The sequence below is a fragment of the Physeter macrocephalus genome, chromosome 21 (genome assembly GCF_002837175.3).
Source record: "Physeter macrocephalus isolate SW-GA chromosome 21, ASM283717v5, whole genome shotgun sequence".
In the NCBI taxonomy this organism is placed as follows: domain Eukaryota; kingdom Metazoa; phylum Chordata; class Mammalia; order Artiodactyla; family Physeteridae; genus Physeter; species Physeter macrocephalus.
Window position 1 is genome coordinate 96757481 of NC_041234.1, and position 23678 is coordinate 96781158.

Consider the following 23678-nt stretch of genomic DNA (forward strand, 5'->3'; position numbering starts at 1 on the left):
GTATGTTTGTGTGTATACACACACACACACACACACACACATATATCTTTCTTTCTTTCTGTTTTGTTTTGGTTTTTTTGGGGGCCGCCCCGCAGGGCATGCAGGATCTTAGTTTCCTGACCAGGGATTGAACCCGTGCCGCCTGCAGTGGAAGCATGGGGGAGTCTTTTTTTTTTTTTTTTCTTTCTGACTTACTTCACTCTGTAGGACAGACTCTCGGTCCATCCACGTCACTACAAATAACTCAATTTCGTTTCTTTTTATGTCTGAGTAATATTCCATTGTATATATGTGCCACATCTTCTTTATCCATTCATCTGTCAATACCACATCTTCTTTATCCATTCGTCTGTCAGTGGACATTTAGGTTGTTTCCATGTCTTTGCTATTGTAAATAGTGCTGTTGTGAACATAGGGGTGCATGTATCTTTTCAAATTATAGTTTTGTCTGGGTATATGCCCAGGAGTGGAATTGCTGGATCATATGGCAACTCTATTTTTAGTCTTTTGAGGAACCTCCACAAATGATGTAAATCTTAAAATCTTCCAAATATCACAGTGAGTGTTGGATAAAATAGAGTTCTACCAATTCCACAGCAAAAAAAATTTTTTTCTGTGTTAGTAAGGTACTCAACTAGTATATTTATATGTAGTGCTAAGAGCAAGAATTTTGGAGCCAGAAAGACCTGATTACCGATTGGGCTTCCCTACTTATTAAATTTGTATAACCTTGATTCAGTTACTTAATCTTAGCTAAGCCCATTTTCCTTGTAAAAATGTGGATAATAATTTCTTAGATAACGCTGAGATAATCCATGTAAAACTATTAGCACAGACCTAGCATTTTGTTAGTTCTCAATATTTGGTACCTGTGATTATTATTGTTGTTGCAGATACAGATTTACATTTAACATCAGCTCTTTTAGGTCTCCCTTAGGTTGAAAACCTACATGTTCACCAGAATTTGAGAGGGCCCAACATACATTTTTAGTATATGTGTATTATTTAATCAGTGTTAGGGCCTTTTAATTAGATTTTCTAATTGTTTCTATATATAGAAATACAGTTGGTTTTTGCATATTGACCTCTTATCTGCAACTTTACTAAATTCACTTTTTAAAGTAAGTTTTTAATAAAATTCTTAGTATTTTCTATAATATACAATCAAGTCATTTGCAAATAATGATGATTTTACTTCTTCCTTTCCTACATTTATGCCATTTTTTCCCCAGCCTTATTGTACTGGCTAGGGCATCCGGTAGAATGTTGAATAGAAGTGGTGAGAGTGGATAGCTTTGGATTGTTCCTGATCTTAGGGGAAAAGCATCCAATATTTCAACATTAATTACGTTGTTAGTTATAGGTGTTGTGTAGCTATTTATTATATTGAGGATGTTTCCTCCTATACCTTTTTTTGCTGAGAAGTTTTTTTAAATTTTATTGAAATATAGTTGATTTACAGTGCTGTGTTTAATTTCTGCTCTGCAGCAAAGTGACTCAGTTATACATATGTTTATTCTTTTTCATATTTTTTGTTATGGTTTATCACAGGATACTGAATATAGTTCCCTTGCTGTACTAGGACCTTGTTGTTTATCCATTTTATACATAATAGTTTGCATCTGCTAATATCCCAGACTCCCAGTCCTTCCCTCCCCCACCTCCCCTCCCCCTTGGCAACCACAAGCCTGTTCTGTTAAGTCTGTTTTTGTTTCATAGATACATTAATTTGTGTCATATTTTAGATTCCACATATAAGTGATATCATATGGTATTTGTCTTTCTGACTGACTTCGCATAGTATGATAATCTCTAGGTCCATCCATGTTGCTGCAAATGGCATTATTTCATTCTTTTTTGCGACTGAGTAGTATTCCATTGTATGTTTGTGTGTATATACACACACACACACACACACACACATATATCTTTCTTTCTTTCTGTTTTGTTTTGGTTTTTTTGGGGGCCGCCCCGCAGGGCATGCAGGATCTTAGTTTCCTGACCAGGGATTGAACCCGTGCCGCCTGCAGTGGAAGCATGGGGGAGTCTTTTTTTTTTTTTTTTTAACATCCTTATTGGAGTATAATTGCTTTACAATAGTGTGTTAGTTTCTGCTTTATAACAAAATGAATCAGCTATACATGTATCCCCATATCTCTTCCCTCTTGCATCTCTCTCCCTCCCACCTTCCCTATCACACCCCCTCTACGTGGTCACAAAGCACCAAGCTGATTCCCTGTGCTATGCAGCTGCTTCCCACTAGCTATCGGTTTTACATTTGGTAGTGTATATATGTCCCCACATCTTCTTTATCCATTCGTCTGTCAGTGGACATTTAGGTTGTTTCCATGTCTTTGCTATTGTAAATAGTGCTGTTGTGAACATAGGGGTGCATGTATCTTTTCAAATTATAGTTTTGTCTGGGTATATGCCCAGGAGTGGAATTGCTGGATCATATGGCAACTCTATTTTTAGTCTTTTGAGGAACCTCCATACTGTTTTCCATAATGGCTGCACCAGTTTACATTCCCACCAACAGTGTTACGAGGGATCCCCTTTCTCCCCACCCTCTCCAGCATTTATTATTTGTAGACTTTTTAATGATGGCCATTCTTACTGATGTGAGGGAGGGGATACCTCATTGTAGTTTTGATTTGCATTTCTCTAATAATTAGCAATGATGAGCATCTTTACATGTGCCTCTTGGCCATCTGTATGTCTTCTTTGGAGAAATGTCTATTTAGATCTTCCACCCATTTTTTGATTGGGTTGTTGGTTTGATATTGAGTTGTATGAACTGTTTGTATATTTTGGAAATTAAGCCCTTTTCAGTCGCATCATTTGCAAATATTTTCTCCCAGTCTGTAGGATGTCTTTTTGTTTTGTTTATGGGTTCCTTTGCTTGCAAAAGCTTATAAGCTTGATTAGGTCCCATTGTTTATTTTTACTTTTATTCCTATTGCCTTAGGAGACTGACCTAAGAAAACATTGGTGCGATTTATGTCAGAATATTTTGCCTGTCTTTCTCTTCTAGGAGTTTTATGGTGTCTTGTCTTATATTTATTAAGTCTTTAAGCCATTTTGAGTTTATTTTTGTGTATGGTGTGAGGGTGTGTTCTAGCTTCATTGATTTACACGTGGCTGTCCAGCTTTCCCAACACCACTTGCTGAGGAGACTGTCTCTTCCTCATTGTATATTCTTGTCTCCTTTGTCGAAGATTAATTATCCATAGGTGTGTGGGTGCTGAGACGTTTTATCATGAATGGATGTTGAATTCTGTCCAGTGCTTTTTTCTTCATCCCTTGAGATGATTATTTTATCTTTCATTACATTAATGTGATGAATTATGTTGATTGTTGTTTTGAATGTTGAATCAACCTTGCATTCCTAGGATAAACCCCTACTTGGTCATGATCTGTTATCCTTTTTATATATTCCTGGTTTTAGTTTGCAAATTTTTTGAGAACATTTCCTCCATGTTCATGCAGGGTGTTGGTATATATATATATTTAATTGTAATGTCTTTGATGGGTTTTGGTATCATGGTAATGCTTGTCCCCTAAAATGAGTTGGGAAGCTGTAGGGCCTTTTTAAGCTTCACAGAATGAAGAGAAATGATTTAGTTATATATTGAATTGATAAGTAATCATGTATTTTGTATTTTAAGTAATCGTTACAACTCCCATTAAGTTACAATAAATTTATAGTATATTTTATAACTGAGAGTAGTTCACCCGTGTAATACACTTGGCCCACCATATCTGTGGGTTCTGGATCTGTGGATTCAGCCAACAGGGGATTCAACCAATAGTGGATTGAAAATATTTTTTGAAAAATTCTGGAAAGTTCCAAGAAGCAAAACTTGAATTTGCCATATACTGGCAACTATTTACATAGCATTTACATTGTATTAGATATTATAAGTAATCTAGAGATGATTTAAAGTATATGGAAGGATGCGCATAGGTTATGTGCAGATACTACACCATTTTATATAAGGAACTTGAGCATCCTCAGAAAATCTGATGGGGGTCCTGGAACCAATCCTCTTTAGATACAGAAGGATGACTATATTGAGTCAGGTACTAAATATGCATGCATATAGTCTCTTCAAAAATAATTTTCATGTGAATGATTTAATGATTATTGTGAGAAATGTTACTACCTAGCAGGGTTTACTTATACATAGCAAGCTAAGGCAGTTCTTCTCTGTCCTTTCTTCCATTTGACCTCAAAAAACAAATTGTTGCTTGAGTTTGCACATGGTGCCAACAAAGCTTCCATTCTTTTGATTAAGGCTAGTATGATATTTGTCTAAGAGCACATTGCTCTTTTTAAATTTTAGTTACATGAGCACGCAGCATACCTTGTGGATAGCATGTGGGACTGTGCTACTGAGCTGCTGAAAGACTGGGAATGTATGAATAGCTTGTTGCTGGAGGAGCCACTTAGTGGAGAGGAAGGTAAGGATGTTTAATTATGGTATTTTTGTTATCTAGATAATTTTGAAAATAGAGTTTACTTATTCTATTTCTTTATCTTTTAGCATTAAAATAATGATTCAAAGTCTTTGAATAATTTTGTTTTCATACACATGAATATTATGCTATGTAGAAAGATGTAGTTGCTGTCAATATTCTTTATTTTGTTTTATTATGTATATTTTTTGTATCTGTTCATATTTTCATTTCTCACATTGTGGAGCAGTGTTTTACAGATTTGTAATGCTTAGGAAGGTTTAACTTGTTCTGATCCTTTTTGTGATATAGTAATGGGATTTTCTTTAGTACATTAGGTCAGATTCTGTCACAGGCAGAAGGAACTGTTATGTAATATTATAAATGGCATATAAAGAAAAGAAATAGGTTAACTTTCTGATTTTTTTTTTCAGCGCTAACGGACAGACAAGAGAGTGCTCTGATTGAAATAATGCTTTGTACCATTAGACAAGCTGCTGAATGTCATCCTCCTGTGGGGAGAGGGACAGGAAAAAGGGTATGCCAACATATTTTCAGTATTCTAAATTATATGTCTCTTTTTCAGTATCTTTTTTAAAGTTCTTATTTGTCACCATATAATCAAATTTTTGAATCTTAAATTTTATTTTTCAGGCGATCTTTGCTTATAAATATGTTAGAAGTAAATTTTAAAGCATTAGCAATTTGCGAAATCCTCGTTCCTTCCATAAGATACTTTGTGAGTTAACTACAGGAGATGCAGTGGTTGACAGTAACTACAGGAGATACAGTGGTTGACAGTCCCTGCCTTTAAGACCGCATGTTGTGCAACATTTTAGAATGGTGTATTTGTCTGTTTTGGTTTGTTTATAGATTTGCTTTCTTTTTCTTTTAATAAAAGTTAGAAATAAAGACAGGATAATCATTCATTAAAATGGGGGAAATTCCTATTTCCTGGGATTTGATTTTAATGCATTATTTCAAAGTTCACATATATTTGTATTGTAGACCAGAATTGCACAGGCTTTCAAACTTTGTGAAGCACAAAAATACATTTTTATATTGTGACCTAGTACACGTCTATATATGTGTTTGTGTATAACTGAAACAGAATTGCATCAAACAATACTGCAACTTATGTGATGCATTCTATTTTCCTTTGTTTTCTTTTCGTGTTCTTTTTTCCTTGTTTTTCTAATTGCTGGCCGTTACTTATGTTGAATTCATAACTCATGGATCATGGCACAACTTATAGTAGACTGAAATCCTACTCAATCCTATTATTATATAAGCTCCTAAACTACATTTCCTAACTGCTTCTCCTTTCATCCAAACGTAGAGTTAGTTAATCTAATTGCGTATTGATTTTGCCTCTAGACCTATTCAAAGTGTTGCTATTTTTTAAAAATATAATGTGCAAGCTATTCTCTTTGTTACTTTTGGGTTTCAAGTTTTATAGTAGAAATTCTTGTATCCATCATTTAAAATGTCATTTTATTACTTATTTTGGGTATCTTAACTTAAAGTTGGGCACCTAACAGTGTCAGTGGGCTTATTAATAAATACTTAGAAACTTTGTTGTGTTAACTTAGGTGCTAACAGCAAAGGAGAAGAAGACCCAATTGGATGACAGGACAAAGATCACTGAACTTTTTGCTGTGGCCCTTCCTCAGTTATTAGCTAAAGTAAGTTTGTGTCAGTATCAGGAGTGTTACTAAGAAATTACAAGTTTTGTTTGGAAGTGCCACACAGAATTTTGTACTTATCATAATATTTACTTACCATTCTTGTGATGTTTTTGACATGATTTTCTTTTTTCTTTTTTTATTTCGAAGTACTCTGTAGATGCTGAAAAGGTGACTAACTTGTTGCAATTGCCACAGTACTTTGATTTGGAAATATATACCACTGGACGATTAGAAAAGGTATGGTGTTTCTGTGTATAAAAAACCTTGAAGAAAAATTGTTAACTTAGTTCATCCCATCATATTGTTTATTTATATTTTTGAAATATGTTTTTGTAACTTTTAATGTAAAAGGAAACCTGTATCTTGTATGCCATGTATATTTTAGATAAGGTGGATTTAGAGAATGGCACTAATGAGGTTTCCCTTTGATTCATGCCCATATCCGTACCATCATTGCTAGCCATTATTTGACTATATCACTGATAATTTATGGAGATTAGGGGTGGGTAACTGGATAATAACAGTTGTAAAATGAAAGCAGCTAATATCCATTGAATACATTTACTGTGTTCCAGGAACATATGTATTTATATGTTATTAACATCTCACCAAGGCCCTATGAGATAGGTAATATTATTCCTGTTGAAGTTGGGGAAGTAAGTTTGGGTGGGTCAGTGCATTTATTTACTATGACTAGAAGAACTTAATGTATGCCCTGCTGGTTGTAAAGTCACTGTGTTTGAAGCTTTTCATCCCGGTTGTGTAGTCATTTTATGCCTATCATATATACCTTAGTTTTAATGAAGAAAACTTTGATTTTGCAGCATTTGGATGCCTTATTACGACAGATCCGGAATATTGTAGAGAAGCACACAGATACAGATGTTTTGGAAGCATGTTCTAAAACTTATCACGCACTCTGTAATGAAGAGTTCACAATTTTCAACAGAGTAGATATTTCAAGAAGTCAACTGATAGACGAGTTGGCCGATAAATTTAACCGGCTTCTTGAAGATTTTCTGCAAGAGGTATATATTACAAGTATTTTGTCAGCTGTGCCCCACTGCGCACCCCCCACCCCACCCCCCGGAACCAAATTAGTCACCAGTCTTGGTGATAATTCCTAGCAGTCTGTTGAAAAGTCATTCAGACTTTTTGTTCTATGATTCATCGTGATACTATTATTCATCCACCAAAATAGGAAGGTGGCAAGAATCTGCGACTAAGAGAAGGTGAAAGCAAAGCTAACATCTTTCCCCTTTTTTTAATTTAAAGAAATGATCTGGGAAGTTTCCAGGGTTTAGTTGAACAAGAGGCTGTTAGGGAACAGGGTGTTAACAGAACAGAAAAGTTGAGCTAGACTGTGGCCATGTAACCTCAAAAATTGGGGTATTTCTTAACATTTTGGAAGTTGTTTGTTTTTTTTTTTTTTTTTTTTTTTCAGCGGCCATGGCTCACGGGCCCAGCCGCTCCGCGGCATGTGGGATCTTCCCGGATCGGGGCACGAACCCGTGTCCCCTGCATCGGCAGGCGGACTCTCAACCACTGTGCCACCAGGGATGCCCTGGAAGTTTATTTATGGTCTTTGATATTATAAAGCCTTGATAAATTATAGCCACTGTTGATTTTGTTGTTTTGCTGTTGTGTTGTATTTCCAAAGAGGCTTAAGTGTGGTACTCAAATACACTTGTATTTTTATTGTGATTTTTATCTTTTCTGGAAAGGTACACGTAACAGTTTAATTGATTTGCATAAAGTAAAAAGTTGTGATTCTCAAATTAATGCATTTAGCCTTTTCCACATCCCTTTTGTCATTAATGCTGCAAAAATGATATGAACTTTTATAATTTCCAGTTATTTTGTTTAGCAGTCACTTCTTTAACTTTCTTATTTCTGAGTATAACATTTCATGCTTACTATGTCTTGCTTAATTGGAGGTTTGTGCAAATATGTTGATGTACAGTGATCACATTCTTAAAAATTGTAATGGCTCTACTATTGGCTGGATATGATTCTGATTAGGACAAGTTAATTTAAAATCAAGCTATGGTTTGTTAATTAAGTTTAATTACTTACCTTGTATAAAAATTGATGGTGAAAAACAAGCATTTTTTTGAGAGACCTGGGGTTTAATACAGTAAGTTTGATAGTATTTTTTAAAATTTATAAGTTTCTTATAGTGAAACTCATAAAATTTTCAAAAACTTAAGTTACTCTAAATTGGAAAGTTGATACCCAGAGAAAGGATTAGTATATCTAGTCCTTACGCAGAGGATTTTTTCCAAATTAATTTTAATTGGTCTGATATATCTTTCTTGAGCACTATGTTTCATTTACTTAGTAGATTTTTGTCCTTTAGGTATTATCTTTTATGATCTCTTGCAAAGGAAAAAAGGAGAATGTCATTCAGTTTTTCTCTCTTGGGTATAATGTATCTGTTATAACAACTCTGTGTTGACCGATTATTCTGGCCACATTGCTTTAAATTTGGCCAGGTCTAAGTATTGAATGACAAAGTTATTTTGTGGTTTTTAATTAGGTTATTCTCTGTTTTCAAGGTGTGGAAATCACCAATGTGATAGCCTAAGATTTTTCACTTTTGTGGTTATTAATGTTTAATATGATATAATTAACATTCATAGGGTGAAGAACCTGATGAAGATGATGCATATCAGGTATTGTCAACATTGAAGAGAATCACTGCTTTTCATAAGTAAGTTGAATCTTAAAGTTTCTGATTTCTTAAAACTGTAGCAAAATCAGAACCAAATTGCATGTTTTGGGATTATAGTGTCAGATTTTTTGCTGGATTTCTTGTGCTTTTGGGAAAAAAGTACTTGATAGAGTCATGTTGTGAACTGGGGAACAACAAATTATCAACTAATATACTTTTTAAAAATACACATTTTTTTGTTGTTGTTCTTGTGGGCGCATGTTAGAAAGTTTACTACATTTTACTTTAATAGTATTCTGTTAACACTCAAGTCCAGAACAAATGTGATTAAGCTTAACTTTTTAATATAACTTCATTCTTTTTTTACAGTGCCCATGATCTTTCAAAGTGGGATTTGTTTGCTTGTAATTACAAACTATTGAAAACCGGAATTGAAAATGGAGACATGCCTGAACAGGTTTTTATTTATTTACAAGTTACATATTTAACTTTGAGAAAGAAGACTTGTGACTTTTAAAATTTAACTATATTCTCTTTGTTCTTTTATAGATTGTTATTCATGCACTGCAGTGCACTCACTATGTAATCCTTTGGCAGCTTGCAAAGATAACTGAAAGCAGCTCTACAAAGGTTTGTGGTGGTTCAGTGGCGTCTTTATTAAATAGCATTAACTTTTCAGCAAACTTAAACATAAGACATATCAATAAAATCTTGCTTATTTCTAATCTACTGTTTAGGCATGTGTACTTTTAAAAACAGTTATTTGTAGTTTGATGTATACTCAGTGAAAGAACATTAATATGTTTTGTTTAGGGTATGATTCTAAATTTAAAAAATCACATTTGTTCGTGGCATAATTTATGGATTTCCATATCATTCTCAAAAGTGCTGGGTACATAAAGAACTACAGATTTTGTAAATCATGACCAAGAGCCTTTGAAACATACAGATACAGCTATTGGGTTATATAAATTAATTATTATAAACCACCTGTCCCTAGATCTTATGCCTTGTATTGTTTTGGGATCTCCTTATTCATACTCAGGATCAGGATCTCTGTACTGATGTTCCAAATTCATGATAAATCACTTTCTGGTTGAGTGTAATGTGCCAGCTACTAGGTCATAGAACTTTCAAATTTTTATCTGTAATGGTAATCCTTGATGTGTTTAGTAATTGAACTAAACAGTACTGCCTTTTTCATTTGTAAATTAGAAACTTAAACTCATACTTGTAGTAGTAAATGTTGCCTTAAATATTATTTGGGCACATTTTAATAAATATTAAGTAATTTCTGTAAGCTGTAGAATTAGCTGTTCATAGTTATTTTCCTCAAAAAGGAATCCTCTTGATAATCAGTTTGTTTTGCATAAAATCACAGAATAATTTTAGAATTTTTTTGAGGTTTTTAAGCACAAGATGCGATTATATCTACCAATGGATATTTTCCCCCTTGAAAAGACAATGTAGTACTGTTGTTAAAATAGTGTACTTTTTGTCAGACACTCAAAAAGTTTTTAATTCAATATCAAGCTTGTAGTAGGAACAGTGACTGTATTAGCAAATATGATTGCTCACCTAAATCAAAGCATTGAGTTAAAAATTAACATGGGAAAAAAGGTAATACTTTTAGTAGAGGAAAGAGGGTAAAAATGAAGGTTATTAAATGCAAAAATTATTTATACTGAAGCTTGGATGAGTTTTCTTCACCAAATCAATCTCTAAGTTAAACCTGTTTTTATTTAACTTGTCTATTACATATACCAAATGTGTACTGATACTCTATTGTTTGGCATCCAGTATCAGGAGACGGGCCAGAGGTTATGTCTTAAATAAATTAGTGTGGCTGATCTTTATAAAGTAGTTTTCTATTTAAAATTAACTGGTGTAAATATTTAGAAAAAGAAAAAAATTCTTAAAAAAATTTAGAAAAAGAAAAAAAAGATTCATCCTTTTAGTGTAGGTTTATGAGACATTTAAAATTTTTTTTTCTTAAGTGGAGTAATACCACAAAACTAATTTTTCTTTGGTCCCTCTCTGTTTTTAAAAAGCACAACCACTATCCTACAAGTGAAAAATGAAACATGCTGTCCCTTTTTTATCATTTATTTTATTCCATTCATCAGTCGGCCACCCATCAAATTACAAAGCAAGGATGGAACATAAATCTTTACTTGTTAAGCATTCTGAGGTAGTGGATTTATATGGATAGCCATATATAGTCATATAAGTTTTCTCATTCTAAAGGACCCAGATCACGTAGGATATTATCCATTAATATACCTGGTATTTTTTTTTGATAAAATTTTATTCTTATATACAGATACTTTTTCTATATGATGATATTTGGCTTTGAGTGAATATTCTAACACTCAGCTTTGTGAAAACATATATTTACTACACCACCAGTATTTATATATTCATTAATGATATGCATGTACTAATAGTCTGAGGATTTTAAGTACTAGGCCTACAATATTAAGTACATAGTAAATTAAGTGTATTACAGAATGAACAGAGAAATGGAAATTGAAAAAGGCTGAGTTAAAGATGATATAAACAATATTTTTAAATGTCAGCTAATTATCAGGAATATACCTGGTGTTTTTAAGGCTGCAATTTGTTGAGATTTTAAAAGTGGTTTTTGTTTTCCTTTTTGATAAATAATAAAGAATTTAAATCTAATGTATAAGCAGAGTTAACATAGTTAAATATATGGTGATGTTTTATGTAATTTAAAATATCTTAAATACTGAATGAGTTTTTAATACAGTATTTTAAAATGCTCATGTTAAATTTTTTCAAGGAGGACTTGCTGCGTTTAAAGAAACAGATGAGGGTATTCTGTCAGATATGTCAGCATTACCTGACCAACGTGAATACCACCGTTAAAGAACAGGTTAGTAATAACTATAGATAGCAGTCTTTTGTAAGCAACCCTGAATAAATATCTGAACTAATATAGAAAATTTAAGAACTACTGAAATTGGGCAAAGTAGAAATATCTTGTATCTGTCTGTGTATATACCATGCTCAAAAAATAGATTAACATTAATTCCATGTGGAGCATTATAGATTACCCTCATATTGCAGTTATTCTGTTATTGTTTCTTTATGCCACACATGGTAAACAGACCCATATATACAAAGTAGGTGTATGCAGTTAAATAAATTATTCCTGAAAGCAACAAGTATAACAGGTATGCCTCAGGGAGGAAAGGTCCATCTGGTTTTGTTATCTCTGAGAGTATTATCAAGATGTTGGCATTCCTGCCCATCCTGATTGTGTGAGTTATTTTTTCTTATGTGGACTTTGAAATAAAAATTTCAATCACTTCTGTCTTCAGAGTATTGTTACCTTTCCACCCCATATGCCCTCTTGATTCCATTGCTGCCAGGCTTCTCAATCTGGAAATACATTGTTACTTAGTGCCATGGGTAGTTTTCCCATCTGTAAAATAACTTCTGATCCTGGGACCAGGAGCCTATTTAGTTTTGAACTGTAACAATAAAGGACTTGGGACATTTTCTTCTCTACAATTCAGATAGGAGGGACAAAATTTCAGAAGGTAGTAAAATGAGTTTATAGTTAATGTCTTAGAATAGGATTTCAGTGAAGTATACACTGATCCAAACTTAATACATGAAGTATTACTTGATATATTTTCATAGGCCACCAAGATACTCAGCTTAATATTACATATTTCTTACAGTGTTAGCACATAATTCCTTATGGGTTATTATGTGTAATCTCCTTTATATATAATCTGTTGTTCAGGCCTTGGAGATTAATTATTTGGTCATTAAATAGCCTGTGTACTAGTCTTCCTAACAGCTTCCAGGAATATGTCCTGGTTAGCTCACAAGACCTGTCATTTCACCTAATTAGTAAATGTCACCATGCTTATCACTGTGTATCCTTACTGTGTATGTTGCAAAAGCTTTTGTAAACTCAAATATCTTGATAGGTATAAATTATTACTATAGTAGTAAAATGAGAGGAAGAGACCAAAAGAAGAGGTAAAAGCATAGAGAAAAAATAAATGTGGTTAGTTCCAAAAAGGCGAAGCTATTATTAAAATCTGCTTTGAGCTCTATATTATAATCTGTCCTTCTAGTAGTAGTCTTCCATTAAATGTAATTTTCTGTTGACTTTGTGATCACAAAATTTTATTTTCCTTATCCCTTCCCAACAAATAATTAAATTGTTTCCAGTTACCTTCTGACTACTTTTACCAGTGTTTGACTCTATTTAAAACTCCTGGCAGAGTTTTTATAAAGCTCCTCAAGATATAACTTCATCCAAAAAAAAAAAAAAATATATATATATATATATATATAACTTCAGCTTTATTGCTTTGTTTATTTATTGGTTTGTTTATTTATTTATTTACTTAGCTGTGCCAGGTCTTAGTTGTGGCACATGGGATCTTTAGTTGTGGCATACGAACTCTTAGTTACAACATGCGGGATCTAGTTCCCTGACCAGGGATCGAACCCAGACCCCCTGCATTGGGAGCGTGGAGTCTTAGCCACTGGACCACCAGGGAAGTCCCACTTCAGCCTTATGTTTATCATACTGTCAGGTTTGCCTGATGATTAGTAAGCAGACCCACACTTGGTTATGTTTTTTTTACTTAATCATCACATATACTGACAATGAGAGTGCTTAAAAAGTCCTATAGATTTTGTGATCTCTCTTCTAAGAGATCTTCTAGGAGATATTCATCTTCTTGGTATAAGTGTTTTTTTTCTATAGAAGAAAAGAATGGTACCAAGTTTATACATTATTTGATATTTGAAAATGTATACCATGAGACATTGTGGTATAGTGTAAAGGGTGGGGTTTGGAGTCAGAAAAGCTGAGATTGAGTCCTGATTGCATGTTTTGATGATGTTAACATATTGTACAAATCACTTAAAAAATTAAAAGAAGATTGCTGATAATTAAAAAGAATATTTGTGAAATTATCTTGCAGTTAGTAAATCACAATGCAAATATCAGTAGTTATTGTTGAAAAAATTACACTCTTCACTTTTAAAATCTTAGGAAAATACTAGACATTGCTTTTTCTTATGAGTTTCAAATATCGAAAGTTGGATTTTATTTCCACATTAAGTATGTAAGTTACTTGTGACAGTTCGTGAGAAACTTTGGTTTATGGCATGCTATCCTTTTTTTTTTATTTTTTTTTATTTTTTTTTTATACTAGGCCTTCACTATTCTATGTGATATTTTGATGATCTTCAGCCATCAGATTATGTCAGGAGGGCGTGACATGTTAGAGCCATTAGTTTACACCCCTGATTCTTCATTGCAGTCTGAGTTGCTCAGCTTTATTCTGGATCATGTCTTCATTGAACAGGATGATGACAATAACAGTGCAGGTAATTTTATTGCCATCTTTTTGTTAAATCTGTGTATCTACTATAAATCATTTAATTAACAGCAATGTAAAGTGTTACACTACTGTTTGATATTTTATTCTTAAAACATGAAACACGGGTACATTTTCCAGTGCAATTTGTGTTCATTGCTTGTAACATTGTAAAGACAATGTGGTATCATAGAGCATAGGCTTTGGAATCAAATCTTTGTTTCTCACTAGTTGTGAACTTGTTTTTCTAATTTGTAGCTACCTTACAGAACTGTACAAGTTAATTAAATTGAGCAAAGTGACTAGTATAGTGCCTGGGCATGTAGTAGGTAGGTACTCAACAAAATTTACTTCTCTTTCCCCTTAATCATTGGTAATACCAATATTCAAGTAATTAGAGCAGAATAAAGTGTTTCTTTAAATGACCTTTTTGTTGTATACTTTCATAGCATAATTTTTCTGTAAAAGTCTGGGGCAGTACAGAATGTTACAGGTAAATAATCAAGCCAACCTTGCCTAGTGTTAAGTTACTCTTTGCACCCTAATTGCATACACAGATGCCTTACTTGAACAAGAAATCGTGGAAAAACAGATAGTATTTGGTGACTTCTTCTGGGGTGTTTTGTTTTTTTTTTTTTTTCCAATTTGAAGTTAAACTTGAAGGATATATAACATCAGTGTGTGTATGTCCATACATAAACTGACACATCACTGCAAAGCTTTTAACTATATATAATTCTAGACACGGCTTGTAGCTTATTTTTTATCAATAGAGAGCTTTGTTCTCAAGTATTAAAAACTTAACCAGAACAGAATTGAGAAACCTTAGTAGCCAAAACAGATATCAAAATCCATGTACTAAAGTTTATATACTTAGAATTTTCCACCATTCACTTTCAGCTATTGGTTTAGTTACACTTTATTTTTAACATTCATTTGACATTTATTGGTCAGTAGGCAGTATACTAGATGCTATGAATATCAAAAAAAATGAGACATGGTCTTTTCCTTTAAGAATTCAATTCAAGTGGAAAAGACATATCTAAAAACAAGTAATTATAATGTGATTTGATAAGTAATAGAGGTAGGTACAAAGTGTTGTGAGAATGTAGAAGAAGTTCTAACTGTTCTGTAGGAGTCACAACACCATTGAAATAAGCTAACATCAGAAATGGAAAAGAATAAAATGTAACACATTTGTATATACCGACCACCAGCATTTATCAAATTTTGCTCTGTTTGTTTCAGATTTGTTTTTTAAAGGAATAGATAGATACAAAAGAAGCTCTTGTTTGTATCCCTCCCCATCCCATTATTCTTTTTCCCTAGAGATAACTGCTATCCTGAATTTGCTGTTTATCGTGCCTTTGCATTTTAATTTTATTTTACTAGGAATTTATGTATCTTTTAACAATATATAGTTTATTTTCTGTTGCTAGCTTCCACATAAATGGTATCATGTTGAACATTTTATTTTTCATCTTGCTTTTTTGAGTTAACATTATTTGTGAAATTTGTCAGTATTGACATGTGGTTATAGCTTATTCATCCTGACTGCTGAATATTATGTGATATGAATTAACCACACTTTATCCATTTTCATATTGACGAACATTTAGGTTGTTTCCATCTTTTCTCCTATTATAAATAGTGTTACAAAGATGTTCTTATACTTATCTCCTTGAGCACATGTGCAAATGCTTTTCTAGTGTACAGGCATACCTCCTTTTATTGCACTTCGTAGATACTGTGTATTTTTATAAATTGAAGGTTTGTGACAGCCCTTCATCACACATGTCTATGGGTGCCATTTTTCCAACAGCATTTGTTCTCTTCATGTTTCTGTGTCTTTTTTTTGGTAATTCTTGCAACATTTCAAACTTTTCCATTATTATTGTATTTGTCATGGTGATCTGTGATCAGTGATCTTTGATGTTACTACTACAACTCTCATGAAAGCTTAGATGATTAGCATTTTTTTAGCAATGAAGTGTTTAATTAACGTATGTACATGTTTTTAGACATAATGCTATTGCACACTTAGTAAGACTACAGTATAGTGTAAACATAACTTTTATATGAACTGGGAAACCAGAAAATTCATGTGACTCATTGTAGTATTCCCTTTATTGCGGTGGTCTAATCAAACCTGCAGTATCTCCGAGGTGTGCCTGTCTACCTAAGAGTGGCATTGCTAGATTATATAGTCTATGTGCATCTTAAACTTGACCACAAGTTGCCAAATTATTCTCCAAAGTGGTTTTATTCTTTTATCCTCCCACCAGCAACATATGATGGTTTCCATTGCTTTTCATACTCATCTAACCCCTGGTATTGTAGACCCATGGTTATTTGATTTGTTAGCCCACATCAGACTAGAAGGGGAGAATAAAATAGGGGATGCTTCTAGAGGCACTGGCAACACATAATAATAATGGCAACTGACATCTATGAAAGGCTCAGTGTGTTAGACACTTCTCTAACATTCTTTAATCCCCACAAGAGAAAAAGGAGGCTAATTTTTGATAAGTAAGAAACCTAAAAATCAGGGCTCAAAAAACTCTTAATATCTGGGTAACTTAGTCTGTAGGGGGAATAAGTCTGTATCCCTCTAGTTCCTGAGAACATTACCAAACAATGATTGGAAACAATATTGTATAGAAATCCATTATAATCACAGAGTCATTAAGAAAAAGTTAGCTTGTATGTTCAGTGTACTCTTTTAAAAGAATGAACAGTACGTTTTAGGTTTCTAAGCAAATGACTTTGGCATTCTGGAATAGGCACTTTTGATAACAGAAACTTCGGATTCGGATGGTCTGTCTTAAACAAACTCCTATTCTTAAAATTTGGTTTTTATTTACTAGCAGTTATCAAGGATTATCAGAGACAGGGTAAAATAAATACTTGTTTAAAAAGAGTTCTTATTTTATACACAGTATTTTTTATGTAAGTAATTTCATTTGTAAAATTTGTCAAGAGGAAAATTCTTTGCATAGCTTTTTATGTAAAAGGCTTCATTACAATTTTATGGACAATATCAAATAATTTCAAAATCCTTTGGCAGTACTTGGAGGCTGTAATCCGGCTTTCTCAACTATGAATTTGGAAATAATTTTGTCCCTTTGATAACTGAATATCAAGATCTCACATAATGGATCAGAGCAGATATATGTGAAGTTACCTTAAAAAGACAGAATGGTTTCTAGGCCAGTCTAACTGAATAGCTGTAATATGTATAAAGGAAGTATCTGTCAATAAAAGTTGGGTTTGAGGTTGGGTGGGGTCATCTTTAGAAGGGATAGGAGAATTTCTGAGGTTGTCTGCCCCTAGGGAAGAAAAGAGCCTTACCCAACAGATACTGAATATGCAGGTCTCATCGTCAAACTATCCTGCTAGGGAAGTAGATTAATGTGTTAGGCAAGCTTAGCCTGATTTCACTGAACATCAGTTCCTCTCACTCACTCCACTTGTTCCTGTTCCATGTTCACTAAACAGCCTTCTGATTTGACGTCACAAAAATTTTGTGTATTGGAATAAATGGGCTGGTCATTCATGAAGATATTGAGTGATTATAATTTTTATTTTATTTAAATGTTTTTTCCCTTATTTTTCAAATTCTCCAAAATAAAGATGTTTTGTATTGAATTTGATATATACACACGCACATACACGCACACGTACACACACACACACACACACACACACACACACACACACACACACACACACACGGCTGAAGTAAAATACAGATGGCTTAACGTTGGAAACCTTTTTCCCCAGATGGTCAGCAGGAAGATGAAGCCAGTAAAATTGAAGCTCTGCACAAAAGGAGAAATTTACTTGCAGCGTTTTGTAAGCTAATTGTATATACTGTGGTGGAGATGAATACAGCTGCAGATATCTTTAAGCAGTATATGAAGGTAAAGTTGAAAAATGGATAGCGAGATATTTTTACGTCGCTTTTATGTTTGGTTGCCATTGAATTTTTTAATAGTAAATTACTTTTCTAGTGTAAAAGAAATCTCTTGAAATGTTGAACATTTTCAGTAAATTTTCTCATACCTCCAATCCTCCATTAATGGACATTTTGGGTTTATTGAGTTCATTTGTGTTTGGAATATTGCAAACAGCTTGTCTTAGGTTAACTGTCACTAATAGAAATTGCTTTTGTGATTTAGTTTAAAACAACAGGATGGTGTCCCTCCCCTGCTTGATGTAACAAAAAAGTGTTTAGGAGTCAGAGAACTAGATAATACAGTTTTGGCTTGGTTACTATGCAGCTTGTGACCTTGAGTAATTCAGTACCTTTTGTGTCCTGCGTTTCTTCATCTGTTCCACTGTGATAGCTAAGGTTCCTTAAGCTCTGAAAATCTGATTTGAGTCACAGTGGGTTATTCACAAATTGTCATAAATATACGTGAGATTCTTTAACTTTTAAGGAGTAGTAGAAAGGATATTGTTGATTGTACTAACAGAATGTGACTAAATACGGTGTGGTGATTTTTCTGTAATCCTTTTTCAAGTAAAATCTAATTATAAATGTAAATGTTTTTAAGCTTTTGCTTTTACAGGATAAAATATGTAATACATTTATCAAAACCTAGTTAATTCTCTCTTCAGAATATTTTCCTACATGATAGAACCGTTAATAAAGTACTTTGGAACTTTAGTTATTTGGCCTGATACTTGTTAGATTTTTTTTTTTAACTAAAGTTGTTTTTGAAGTCATTTTGCAAATTTTAAACTTTTAGACTTAGGTATTCTAGATTAAAGTCAATTTTGTTAGTCATATAGGGGCATGGTTATCCTGTTAATCTCTGGTAGTTGTTAATGTATGCATTTTGAAACAAAATCTTAAATTAGAAAAAAAATTCCTGTGCAGTGTGTAATGTAAATGCCACATACAATAAGTTTTCTTTTAAATGTTGTTAACAGGCTGTTAGTTTCTATAAGCCAAATCAGTAAATTTGGAAACTGCTCATGAACTACATGCCATTAGCAATGAATAAGTTATGAAAGTAACTGATTACATTCATTGTCTTAATAGTTCACAAAGAGCACAAGAACTTTGTTTCTGTCCTTTGTTTTATTTCTGAAAATATGTATAACTTAATTATTGTTAAACAATACACCTCCTTAAAACCAACTGTGGAGCTTAATGTGATTAGATCTTAACTGTCTGATATTTCTGAATTTACTGATGTTAGGGATTATGTGTTTAAAGATTATAATGAAGTTTTAGTAACATTCTTTCGTGTCTTTGAAGGCATAATTCTAGCCAAATAACATTCTTGTGATATGCTTATGTGACTAACCCAAAATTAGTCTTATTGTCCAATAGTTCTAAGAGACAAAGGCCTAATTTGTACAAATTTCTTTTCTAGTATTATAATGACTATGGCGATATCATCAAAGAAACAATGAGTAAAACAAGGCAGATAGACAAAATTCAGTGTGCAAAGACCCTTATTCTCAGTTTGCAACAGGTAAGACATGAAGAGTACCAGGTTTAGGCTAACAAAATAAGCACTTAATAGTTTTCAAGGTAACAGTTGAAAACTGGGCAAAGGATGCAATAGACAGTTCATAAAAGTAGAAATGAAAAATACTCAATCTCACTAGTAGACATTGTACGAGTGAGATCATTTTTTGATTTGAGACTGGCAAGGTATGGGAGAAACAGGTTCTGTCAGCAAGGTATATTGGTTCAACCTTCCTGGCAGGCAGTTTGGCAATATATGTCAAAATTTATAATGTGTATGCCATTTGAGGCAGCAATTCTACTTCTGGAAGTTCATCCACAGTGGTAATAGGATAAGTTTGCAAAAATGAGTGTAGAAGATTATACATTACAAAGTTATTTATAATAGCAAGAAATTAGAAAATAATCCAAATGCCTGTCAATAGGATATTAGATGAATATATTGTGTAGTATATCTCTGCAGTGGCTGTGTAGCACTTAAAATTGGTGTAGGTCTGTATTCATTAATTTGTAAAGATCTCTACAATATATAGTTTGAGAATAAAAAAAAGATTGCGGTATAGCATCTCTATAAAATTGTGCACCTCTGTGTACCTATTTGGAAAAAATAATCACCAAAATGTTAGCTGTGGTTAACTTGCTTTGGTAGGTTTCAGGTGAATTTTACTTTATTCTTTGTACATTTGCACATGTATTTTAATGAGCATTTATCAACCTTGTAATCAAAATGTACCAGTCATTTTCATTTTGGCAGTGTCAAGGCAGGTTTAATTAGGCAAAAATCATTTGCTTAGTATACTTTTGTCTGTAGAGACCAAATGCATGCAGAACATAACCCAACCCATTTCACTTTGATAAACTTTCTTGCTTTTTAGAGATCTAGGTATGAAAGTTCTTAATTTCATTTGCATATTTTGATATTCTTTATTAAAATTAATATAATTTAAAAGGTTTTAAAGGCAGCATTTAAATAACTTTTGCTGTAAAATAATAGCTGTTTGCTGTAGAAAGTTTAGAAAATATTATAGGAAAACTAGAAAAAATATAACTTATCCTTAATTTTTTTCACTTAACAATGTTTTAGTTTTTAACTTCCTAATCTTTTTTATGCTTACGTGAAATCTTATTTTACAAAAATAAAAAATCATATTGTGCGTTGTCTTAAAATCCTGAATTTTTCATATTAATAAATCCTGAACACTTTCATGCCATTAAATACTTTCCTCTGCATTTTTAATGACTGTGTGGTATTCCATTTTATAGAGGGACTATAATTTAACCAAGATCTCTTCTCGTTTGATGTTGAGGTTTTTTACAATTCTTGCCATTATAAATAGCACTAAGACAAACATTTTTGTACTTATGTATTGTATACAAATACTACTGTTATCATTCCTTTTGGATAAAGTCTGATAATAACAATTGCTTACTCAAAGGGCATGAAAATTCTAAAGCTTTCACTACACATTGCCAGATTGCTCTGTAGAAAGAAAGGTTATCTCAGTTTATGTTCCCAGCAGATCAGTGCCCATTGCACTGTATTCTTAAGTAGTAGCCATTATCTGTTAAAAATCTTGGCAGCTTGATAGTTGAAAGATTGTATTTTGTTTTGCTTACTTTATGATGAAAGTTCTTGATGTGAAGATCCATCATTTAAATGTCAATAAGACCATAGTTGTTAGTTGGTTTCCTTTTTCTTTATATTTTTATATGCTATTTTAATATCCAATTAATACCGGCAGAAAAGAATTCTGTCATAACTAATCTAAGGAGTTTCTAATGTCAATAACTACCTCTAGTCTGAATATATGAAGTGTTACAATTTTGGTCATTTGTATCATGTTTTTAAAAATCCATGTTTTAGAATGAAGTACAATGCCTTATTTGTAGAACATCAAGTATATTTTAAATATAAAATATAGTATTTTAAAATTAGATGTTAATAATCCATAGTTATTAAAAAACTTTAACATGCTTTCTTTCTTTCCAAACAGCTTTTTAATGAAATGATACAGGAAAATGGCTATAATTTTGATAGGTCATCCTCAACATTCAGTGGCATAAAAGAACTTGCTCGACGTTTTGCTTTAACTTTTGGACTCGATCAATTGAAAACGAGAGAGGCCATTGCTATGCTACACAAGTAATTTCCAAATATTTTATTCAGCTCTTCTGTTTGTTAATCATGAAGTTTTTTTGTATCTTGCTCTTTTGTTTAGAATAACCAAGTTCAATTGATGCTTTATTACTTGTTTACAAATCTGTGGCATGTCTCCTTTCTTAAGAACCGGTTATAGTGCTATCTCTTGTTAACACATGAATTGGGACTAAAACACCTTTTGTAGAAAAGTCTTTGCTTTAATTAAAACCATACAAAATCTTTATAAATTATGTGAAGAAAAGCAACATATATTCATCAGGTATTATAGAATCTCTTTTAACAGTTTTTTTCATAATCTCTCTTGCTGGGTAGATAATTTTTTGAGATTTGATTTCTTTGTTTCAAGTTTTCTGTTTCTGGTTCTGTTCTCTATTTTGTAGTGACCTTTTCTCTTGTTTTGAGCCACAATCTTTATTTTGTCTGCATGTTTTCTTTGCCTTATCAAAATTGGAAATCATCTGATTTTATTTTAGGCATGTAATTTAGTGATCAATTATACTTTTAAATATATTTTAGAGCTCTAACATAACCAACATGTGGTTATTAATACCCTTTATGTCTTTATTGTGGATAAAGAGCCTTGCCTTTGGAAAAATCAAGAGGCTTGGGCTCTGTTTCATTGAAAGCTCTCTGTTTTGTGTCTTTTAAAAATTCCTGTTGCTTACTTAATTATGAAGTGTTAAATGTCTCCCTTCAGAAATTGTTCTGCTCTTTGTTAGTCCTATACCTTCCTCAACTTTAATTTACTCTCTCCTTTTCACTTTGCTCTAAAAGTCTCAAATTTCTTTTTATGCCTTTTAATACTTTGGATGAGAATTTTAGGTAATATTTAAGGACCACACATGTAGTAATTATTTTGAGAAGTAATATATTATTTACTTCATATATATATATAATGTTGGGTAGTTGTCTTGATTAATAGAGGTATTTATTGTTAAATAAATATAAAGTGGGCCCTGAGTGGAGTTTAATTTTTAAACTTTACTCTTAAGTGGGTCATTACAGATAGTCTTGAATCATTATTTTTAAGTTGATCCTGTGTGTTATAGTCGATCTCCTTTGTGTCTTGAAAAATACAGAAAATGTACTGATCATTATGTGAAAGGATTTGGGTTATTTTCTATGGAAAAGAGAACTGAGGAGAGAATGTAGATATACCAAACCACATTTTAAATAAAGACCAGCTGGTGTGTGTATGTGTGTGTCTGTTTTGTTTTAAAGAAAGTAACAGTTGGGAGTTCCCTGGCGGTCCAGTGGTTAGGACTTGGCGCTTTCACTGCTGGGGCGAGGGTTCAGTCCCTGGTCGGGGAACTAAGATCCTGCAAGCTACGTGGCGCAGCATGCCCACCCCCCGCCGCCAAAAAATAAAAATAAAAACCAAAACAAAGTAAAAGTGGCATAAAATGTAAATATATTTGCTCATTCTCGTACTATAGCCTCCTTCTTCTCTCTGTTCCTCAGATTAAATGCATGACAAAGGAAGCATCTTAGTAGTGGGATGAAGTATAGAGAAATTCCCTAAGTTATTCAATTTTGTATTGTAGTCCTTTAAATATTTGTCTCTTTTTGTTGTTGTTTTTGTTGCAGAGATGGCATAGAATTTGCTTTTAAAGAGCCTAATCCACAAGGAGAGAGCCATCCACCTTTAAATTTGGCATTTCTTGATATTCTCAGTGAATTTTCTTCTAAACTACTTCGACAAGACAAAAGAACAGTGTATGTATTTGCTAGAAATACTCTAATTTTGTTTTGGAATTCTTAAAGATTAATTGTTATACTTGGTTTCCTTCTCAGATTAGATTAGATTTTTAGGATTGCATTAATGCACAAAAAA

At 32.8% G+C, this 23678-nt stretch overlaps 1 protein-coding gene across 8 annotated transcripts in view; it reads left to right on the forward strand.

The window, feature by feature from the left end:
• The window catches only part of STAG2 (STAG2 cohesin complex component), a 117975-nt gene that overhangs the window by 77014 nt on the left and 17283 nt on the right, over window positions 1–23678 (forward strand). For 7 of the 8 annotated variants that reach the window (XM_007110948.2, XM_007110954.2, XM_007110950.3 and 4 more), the window contains 14 exons: window positions 4347–4464; window positions 4893–4996; window positions 6051–6143; window positions 6294–6383; window positions 6971–7174; window positions 8789–8859; window positions 9190–9277; window positions 9370–9450; window positions 11627–11719; window positions 14034–14208; window positions 17982–18121; window positions 19586–19687; window positions 21678–21826; window positions 23432–23560. In XM_007110948.2, the coding sequence (XP_007111010.1) occupies window positions 4347–4464; window positions 4893–4996; window positions 6051–6143; window positions 6294–6383; window positions 6971–7174; window positions 8789–8859; window positions 9190–9277; window positions 9370–9450; window positions 11627–11719; window positions 14034–14208; window positions 17982–18121; window positions 19586–19687; window positions 21678–21826; window positions 23432–23560 (1637 nt within the window). The remainder of the gene's footprint in view (window positions 1–4346; window positions 4465–4892; window positions 4997–6050; window positions 6144–6293; window positions 6384–6970; window positions 7175–8788; window positions 8860–9189; window positions 9278–9369; window positions 9451–11626; window positions 11720–14033; window positions 14209–17981; window positions 18122–19585; window positions 19688–21677; window positions 21827–23431; window positions 23561–23678) is intronic. The other variant, XM_028482158.2, reaches the window with a different exon arrangement.